At 39.4% G+C, this 9,309-nt stretch overlaps 1 protein-coding gene across 7 annotated transcripts in view; it reads left to right on the forward strand.

Moving 5' to 3' along the window:
* The window catches only part of prpf40a (PRP40 pre-mRNA processing factor 40 homolog A), a 156,224-nt gene extending 152,390 nt beyond the window's left edge, over positions 1-3,834 (forward strand). For all 7 annotated transcript variants that reach the window (XM_061971526.1, XM_061971525.1, XM_061971524.1 and 4 more), the window contains exon 26: positions 3,462-3,834. In XM_061971526.1, the coding sequence (XP_061827510.1) occupies positions 3,462-3,551 (90 nt within the window). In that variant the 3' untranslated portion in view covers positions 3,552-3,834. The remainder of the gene's footprint in view (positions 1-3,461) is intronic.
* The last annotated feature ends 5,475 nt before the right edge of the window (positions 3,835-9,309 follow it).

Below are 9,309 nucleotides of genomic sequence, written 5' to 3' on the forward strand. Positions count from 1 at the left end.
TTATCAACTATAATTTAGTTGCATAACCATAGTTTCTGATAACTGCTTCACATCTGGGAGTCCACCAACAACAGGTATGGCATCCCGGGACAATTGTACTACGTTCCACAATTCCTCTGCATTTTGTGGTTTTGCCTCATGAACAGCATTTTTTATGTCAGCCCACAAGTTTTCAATGGGATTAAGGTTCGGGGATTGTGCTGGCCACTCCATTACTTGAATTCTGTTTGTCTGGAACCTTGATTTTGCTCGCTTGCTGGTGTGTTTGGGGTCATTGTCCTGTTGAAACACTCATTTCAAGGGCATTTCCTCTTCAGCATTTGGCAACATGACTTCTTCCAGTATTCTGATGTACTCAAACTGATCCATGATTCCTGGTACGCGATGAATAGGACCAACACCATAGTACTAGAAACATCCCCATATCATGATGCTTGCACCACCATGCTTCACCGTCTTCACTGTGTACTGTGGCTTGAATTCAATGTCTGTGGCCCTTAGACCCAAAAATAACAATCTTACTCATCAGTCCCCAAATATTACGCCAATTTCTTTTTAGGCCAGTCAATGTGTTCTTTGGCAAATTGTAACCGCTTCAGCACACGTCTTTTTGTTTTTAACAATGGGACTTTGCAGGGGCTTCACGTAGACGTGGTCTGATTGTTACAGTACTCACAGGTCTGATTGTTACAGTACTCACAGGTCTGATCGTTACAGTACTCACAGGTCTGATTGTTACAGTACTCACAGGTCTGATTGTTACAGTGCTAACAGGTCTGATCGTTACAGTACTCACAGGTCTGATTGTTACAGTGCTAACAGGTCTGATTGTTACAGTGCTAACAGGTCTGATCGTTACAGTGCTAACAGGTCTGATCGTTACAGTACTCACAGGTCTGATCGTTACAGTACTCACAGGTCTGATTGTTACAGAACTCACAGGTCTGATTGTTACAGTACTCACAGGTCTGATTGTTACAGAACTCACAGGTCAGATTGTTACAGAACTCACAGGTCTGATTGTTACAGTACTCACAGGTCTGATTGTTACAGAACTCACAGGTCTGATTGTTACAGAACTCACAGGTCTGATTGTTACAGTGCTCACAGGTCTGATTGTTACAGTGCTCACAGGTCTGATCGTTACAGTGCTCACAGGTCTGATTGTTACAGTACCGTATTTTCCGCACTATAAGGCGCACCTAAAAACCACAAATTTTCTCAAAAGCTGACAGTGCGCCTTATAACCCGGTGCGCTTTATATATGGATTTATATTACGATTCATTTTCATAAAGTTTAGGTCTCGCAACTACGGTAAACAGCCGCCATCTTTTTTCCCCGTAGAAGAAGCGCGCAGTGCATGCTGGGATATGTGACGTTTCATTTCCATTTGTGTGTTTATGTAAAGACCCCAAAATGGCTCCTATTAAGTGTGTTGTCTGTCTAATTATAAATAATGCAGACGAGGCGTGTTAACTGAGTTCTCAACGTTTACTCACAGCGTGCTCATAACCACATTCTAACTGCCAGCACATACAACAACGCTTCTCAGGGCTACCGCGCATGCTCGTCACTATCGTTGCATGCTGGGTAGTGTAGTTGTTATATTTGCTAGCTCATAACATCACATTAAGAGACACGCTTACGCGCTTAATTCAATACTCGCCGTCATTCCGGGTGGATTGACAAAAGACCTTCAGCCGCTAGATATTGGTGTCAACAGGGCATTCGAAGCTAGACTGCTAACTGCGTGGGAACAGTGGATGACAGAAGGCGAACACACCTTCACTAAGACAGGGAGACAGCGAGACAGAGCCGGCCATTTTGGATCCCACATTCGCCCAACTTTTCAATTCGGACACCGAAAGAGAAGAATTCGAGGGATTTATGAATGAAGAATAACTTCAGAAAGTGAGCGTTATGTTTATTTTGTGTGTTGTGACATTAACGTTCGAGCAACATTATGTTGCTATTGCTCTGCACTATTTTGAATTTTACTATGTTTGTGATTGCACATTTGGGTACATTTTGGGAGTGAACAGAGTTGTTAGAACGCTGGTTTTTAATATATTATTAAAGTTTGACTGACCTATCTGACTGTTTTTTTGACATTCCTTTAGCGCAGTTAGATGCGGCTTACAACACGGAGCGGCTTATAGGTGGACAAAGTTTTGAAATATGCCGTTCATTGAAGGCGCGGCTTATAACCCAGGGCGCCTTATGGTGCGGAAAATACGGTACTCACAGGTCTGATTGTTACAGTACTCACAGGTCTGATTGTTACAGTACTCACAGGTCTGATTGTTACAGTACTCACAGGTCTGATTGTTACAGAACTCACGGGTCTGATTGTTACAGTACTCACAGGTCTGATTGCTACAGTGCTCACAGGTCTGATTGTTACAGGATCTTCTTTGATCCTCCTGGAGCTGATCATTGGCTGAGCCTTTGCCATTTTGGTTATCCTCCCACCCATTCCAATAGTCCTTTTTCTTCCTCGCCTTTTTGGTTTTGGCTGCCATTTTAAAGCGTTTGATATCATTTTAGCTGAACAGCCTATCATTTTCTGCACTTCTTTATAGGTTTTTCCCTCTTTTATTAAATTCTTGAATCAAAGAACGCTCTTCTTCTGAACAGTGTCTTCAACGACCCTTTTTACTCTGTTTTTCCAAGGACAAATGCACAGCCAGCATATGCAGCGTCAGTTGCCTTGATCCTTAAATAAGGGCTACCTGTTAAACACCTTTTTCCCACATAATGACCTCACTAATTGAACTAAGCACTGCTATTTTTTTGAACACGCCCCTTTCAGTAAATGATTCAGTTTCACAGAATCAGCAGCATGCATGTCATGCCTGTTGGTTTTCTATACCTTTACTAAACATTCTAGAAACTTACTTGCCGTGTAGAAGTTGAAATTCTAACAAAAACAGTGATTTACCTTGCTAGTGATGTGGGACTGCTATTATTTTGAACACAACTGTATATTACTTGACATGCACATTACATAATCTGTTTTCAAAACAGCAAATAAAGTTGTAATAATGGAACAAATATGAACATTAAATTCTGTTTGATTTCCTAGCCACTAAAAGATGTAGAAATGATAGGAGTGATGTATAAATGATTCACTTCCAAACATGATGAAAGCTTTATTTATACATGCAAACTTTCATCCATGTGTGAAAAGTTATCAAATATACATTCATACATTCATTTATTGCTCATTATTCAGCAGCAGGACCCTTTTCCATATTTCATGTTGCATTTCTGCTTCTGTGGTTATCGTCACACGCTTTCCTCTTGCAGAAGGTATTCTCTCCCCCCAGACCCCAAAAAAAACAACCTAGTTGCCGAGTTTGAAACGCTGCCTTCTTACGTGGTGCAAGTTTGCCCCCTAGTGGAGGAGTACACAACACGCAGGGTAAACGTGCAATGTTTTTTTTTGTGTTGCCTTCAGGGCGGCTGGGACACGTCAGGAAGTGAACTGAGTGAAGGAGAGCTGGAGAACAGAAGAAGAACTCTACTGGAACAGCTGGATGCACCTTGATGATATCTCACACACACACACACACACACACACACACACACACAGATGCATTCCCTTCGAACGCTTCTCATTGTTAGACCATATGGGGGTACGCCCCCTTCAGGCCTCTGTTGGAATGACACTGAACTGGTTTAGTTAGCGTCAATAGGTATAATTATGCGTATGCAAGTTGAGCATATTTGACTGTCAGCTTCAAAGAAAATTAGTTTTAATTTGAATTTAATGTGAATGCAACTTTCAATTCCAAATTCTGTAGCGTCGTGTAATAAAAAAATTGATCAAATGCTGTCCTATTTTTATTCCTTTTTTTTTTTTTAAAGTTATTTGCTATTTTTGTTCTCTAGTTAAATCTTTCTTGCTGCCGTGACATTGAAGCACAATCAATGACAAAGCAATGAAAACTAAATAAAACGTTCATTGCCAATCCTTATACAATATACATATATATATGGGGGGGAAGGGGGGGTTAATCAAATAATTTTAATTTTTTTAAATAGCTTTTTATACAACCTCAGCCCATATGTCATGAAATCAAAACATTAAATAATTTTAATGTCTACTAAATTACTTTTAATTACATGAATTTAAATAAAAATAACTAATCTATTTTAAATTGATTTAATTGATTTTTATTTTTTCAGGTGTGTCACAACATGCCAAATTTAGTTTTTGTTTAAAAATATTAAGTTCTATTAAAAAATATATATATATTATAATATATATATATATATATTATATATATATATTATAATATATATATATATAATATATAAAAAATATATACATAATATAAATACATACATATATATGTGTGTATATATATGTATGTATATATACACACATATATATATATATATACACATGTATGTAAATGTATGTGTATATATATATATATGTGTGTATATATGTATATATATATACATATGTATATATACAAATATATATGTATATATATAGATATATACGGTACATATATATATATACATACATATATGTATATATATATACACATATATATATATGTGTGTATATATATATATATACATATATATGTGTATATATGTATGTATATATACACACATATATATATATATATATACGGTATACATGTATATGTATATACAGGTAAAAGCCAGTAAATTAGAATATTTTGAAAAACTTGATTTATTTCAGTAATTGCATTCAAAAGGTGTAACTTGTACATTATATTTATTCATTGCACACAGACTGATGCATTCAAATGTTTATTTCATTTAATTTTGATGATTTGAAGTGGCAACAAATGAAAATCCAAAATTCCGTGTGTCACAAAATTAGAATATTAAGACTAATACAAAAAAGGGAGTTTTAGAAATGTTGGCCAACTGAAAAGTATGAAAATGAAAAATATGAGCATGTACAATACTCAATACTTGGTTGGAGCTCCTTTTGCCTCAATTACTGCGTTAATGCGGCGTGGCATGGAGTCGATGAGTTTCTGGCACTGCTCAGGTGTTATGAGAGCCCAGGTTGCTCTGATAGTGGCCTTCAACTCTTCTGCGTTTTTGGGTCTGGCATTCTGCATCTTCCTTTTCACAATACCCCACAGATTTTCTATGGGGCTAAGGTCAGGGGAGTTGGCGGGCCAATTTAGAACAGAAATACCATGGTCCGTAAACCAGGCACGGGTAGATTTTGCGCTGTGTGCAGGCGCCAAGTCCTGTTGGAACTTGAAATCTCCATCTCCATAGAGCAGGTCAGCAGCAGGAAGCATGAAGTGCTCTAAAACTTGCTGGTAGACGGCTGTGTTGACCCTGGATCTCAGGAAACAGAGTGGACCGACACCAGCAGATGACATGGCACCCCAAACCATCACCCAACCATGCAAATTTTGCATTTCCTTTGGAAATCGAGGTCCCAGAGTCTGGAGGAAGACAGGAGAGGCACAGGATCCACGTTGCCTGAAGTCTAGTGTAAAGTTTCCACCATCAGTGATGGTTTGGGGTGCCATGTCATCTGCTGGTGTCGGTCCACTCTGTTTCCTGAGATCCAGGGTCAACGCAGCCGTCTACCAGCAAGTTTTAGAGCACTTCATGCTTCCTGCTGCTGACCTGCTCTATGGAGATGGAGATTTCAAGTTCCAACAGGACTTGGCGCCTGCACACAGCGCAAAATCTACCCGTGCCTGGTTTACGGACCATGGTATTTCTGTTCTAAATTGGCCCGCCAACTCCCCTGACCTTAGCCCCATAGAAAATCTGTGGGGTATTGTGAAAAGGAAGATGCAGAATGCCAGACCCAAAAACGCAGAAGAGTTGAAGGCCACTATCAGAGCAACCTGGGCTCTCATAACACCTGAGCAGTGCCAGAAACTCATCGACTCCATGCCACGCCGCATTAACGCAGTAATTGAGGCAAAAGGAGCTCCAACCAAGTATTGAGTATTGTACATGCTCATATTTTTCATTTTCATACTTTTCAGTTGGCCAACATTTCTAAAAATCCCTTTTTTGTATTAGCCTTAAGTAATATTCTAATTTTGTGACACACGGAATTTTGGATTTTCATTTGTTGCCACTTCAAATCATCAAAATTAAATGGAATAAACATTTGAATGCATCAGTCTGTGTGCAATGCCATCCATCCATTTTCTATCGCTTATTCCCTTTGGGGTCGCGGGGGGCGCTGGAGCCTATCTCAGCTACAATCGGGCGGAAGGCGGGGTACACCCTGGACAAGTCGCCACCTCATCGCAGGGCCAACACAGATAGACAGACAACATTCACACTCACATCCACACACTAGGGCCAATTTAGTGTTGCCAATCAACTTATCCCCAGGTGCATGTCTTTGGAAGTGGGAGGAAGCCGGAGTACCCGGAGGGAACCCACGCAGTCACGGGGAGAACATGCAAACTCCACACAGAAAGATCCAGAGCCCGGGATTGAACCCAAGACTACTCAGGACCTTCGTATTGTGAGGCAGATGCACTAACCCCTCTGCCACCGTGAAGCTGTGTGCAATGAATAAATACAATGTACAAGTTACACCTTTTGAATGCAATTACTGAAATATATCAAGTTTTTCAAAATATTCTAATTTACTGGCTTTTACCTGTATATACATATATATATATACACATACATCCATATATATATATATACACATACATATATACATATTAGAGATGCGCGGATAGGCAATTTATTTCATCCGCAACCGCGTCAGAAAGTCGTCAACCATCCGCCATCCACCCGATGTAACGTTTGATCAGAACTGCACCCGCCCGCCATCCGCCCGTTGTTATATATCTAATCATTAAAAAAAAAAAAAAAAGGGTGAAAACTACGCGAATTGCACCTTGTGCAGACAAGATTTTTCGATCGGACACGGAGGAATTAGCGATGTAAAAGACCACGTTGGGACAAAAAAACACAAGTCTAATGCCGTTGCTAGCGATACAAGTGGAAAACTTTCAACGTTTTTCGTCGCCCAAACAGATTCTTTGGATGTGATAAATGCCGAAGTTTTATTTACGGAGGCAATAATTGAGCATGGACTTCCAATCGCACTGGCTGATCACATGGGACAGTTAATAATGTAATGCAACCTTTAAAAATCATTACGCGGTGATCGCGATCCCAAAAATAAACTTTTCTTGCATGATAATGTCCAGAAAAATTTGCTTTATATTACTATAGAGTCCTTTTAACGAATGAGTTTGATGGTTTATCACAAACCTTAAATGAAATTCCATGGCCACCGTCCTGCTCTCTATATCAACCAGGGTGAGCCCAACCCCTTTCGTGAGCGCACTGCGAAAGCGGACGAGGCGGGGTGTCGGTGCGGTGGGCGCGGTAGTGACCCTGGACGTGCGTCGGGCCCTTCTCGCGGATCGCCTCAGCTACGGCTCCCGGTGGGGCCCTCTCGGGGGAAGGGGCCTCGGTCCCGGACCCCGGCGAGGCGTCCCTTCTCCGCTCCGTAAAAGTTTTTCTTCTGTTGTGGCATATGCAGCACATACCCACATCGTTTTTCGTATGTGGGTAACAACATTTAACTATGTATATATATTTCCGAATTGGTTTAACTGCCACACGCAAAAAAAATAAAAAAATAAAAAAAATATCTAATTAATCCGCCCGACCCGACCCGCGAGCGGATAAAATCTTATTGTTTTTATTTTCATCCGCCCGATCCGCGGATAATCCGCGGACTCCGCGGTTGTGTCCGCAAACCGCGCATCTCTAATACATATATATATATACACACACATACATATATATATATACACATACATATGTATATATATATACATACATATATATACATATATATATTATATATATATATATATATATATATACATACATGTATATACATAATATAATTAAATAATTAAAAATATTTAGTCACTAATTTGAAGCAGTGCCATCTGGTGGACAAATACAACTTAAGGTTTCCTAAATGTATTTTAAAAAGTGGCGTAAAAATGTTTTGGCCATTTTTGGAATTTTGTAAAATTAAATATAATCTGAGTACACAAATAATTTGACCTTACCTGGGGCTGCTTAGTTACATAGTTAAATTTAAAGACTATAGGATAAATGTGACACTGTTGACAATCTTCACTTACCTCAACTCTTTTTTTTGTTGGTTTTATTCAGTAACACTTCTGCGTTTTGTTTTTTATTTTTGTAACTTTTTCCCTTTTAGTCAGTTACTGTGATTCTTTACCTGCTTGTGGTGAAGAGGAAGGCAGCACATTGCTACCCACTGTGACTGAAATGTAGGACGGGGGCGTGTTTAGGGACCGAATGTCCCTTTGGGACAGAGGACCCTCTTGTATTTCTAAGGTTTTATTCTTTTTTTATTATTATACTGCCGCCTCTTTGCTGTAATTGACCCCCTTAACATGCTTCAAAACTCACCATATTTGACACAACATCAGGACTGGCGAAAATTGCGATCTAATCAAAAAACAACCCCAAAACTCAAAATTGCGCTCTAGCGCCTCCTAGGAAGAAAACAGACTGCCTGTAACTTCAAGTAGGAATGTCGTAGAGACATGAAACAAAAACCTATGTAGGGCTCACTTAGACCTATATTTCATAAGCTGACATCCTTCAGCAAAAATCAACAGGAAGTTGGCAATTCTCCCTGCAAAACAAAAGTTTAGTAAAAACAGTCACCTTTGCCTCTTTGAGCTGTAATTTGACCCCCTTAACATGCTTCAAAACTCACCAAATTGGACACACACATCAGGACTGGCGAAAATTGCGATTTAATAAAAAAAAAAAAAAAAAAACTCAAAATTGCGCTCTAGCGCCCCCTAGGAAGAAAACAGACAAAACTGCTCCTAGGAAGAAAACACAAAACTGCCTGTAACTTCCAGTAGGAATGTCGTAGAGACAAACAAAAACCTCTATGTAGGTCTCACTTAGACCTACATTTCATATGACAACCCCCAGCAAAAATCAACAGGAAGTTTGCAATTCCCCCTTCAAAATAAAAGTTGGGTCAAAACAAGTCACCTTTTTTTTTAAACATTATCTCCTCTGAGCGCGTTTGTCGTGTCGGTTTCAAACTAGCACAGGAGAGAGATTGAACCCATCTGATTAAAAGTTGATGAGTTTTAATTACTGCTCCAGTTTGGATTTTATGTGCCGTCAAAGTCGGTCTCGTCCATCGCTGCTTGCAGCTTTAATTTTACTTATTTTTTGTAATTTTAATTTTTTGGGGGGGTAAAACAAAAAAAATGTTTTCTCATTACCTGTATTAT

The sequence above is a fragment of the Nerophis lumbriciformis genome, linkage group LG13 (genome assembly GCF_033978685.3).
Source record: "Nerophis lumbriciformis linkage group LG13, RoL_Nlum_v2.1, whole genome shotgun sequence".
In the NCBI taxonomy this organism is placed as follows: domain Eukaryota; kingdom Metazoa; phylum Chordata; class Actinopteri; order Syngnathiformes; family Syngnathidae; genus Nerophis; species Nerophis lumbriciformis.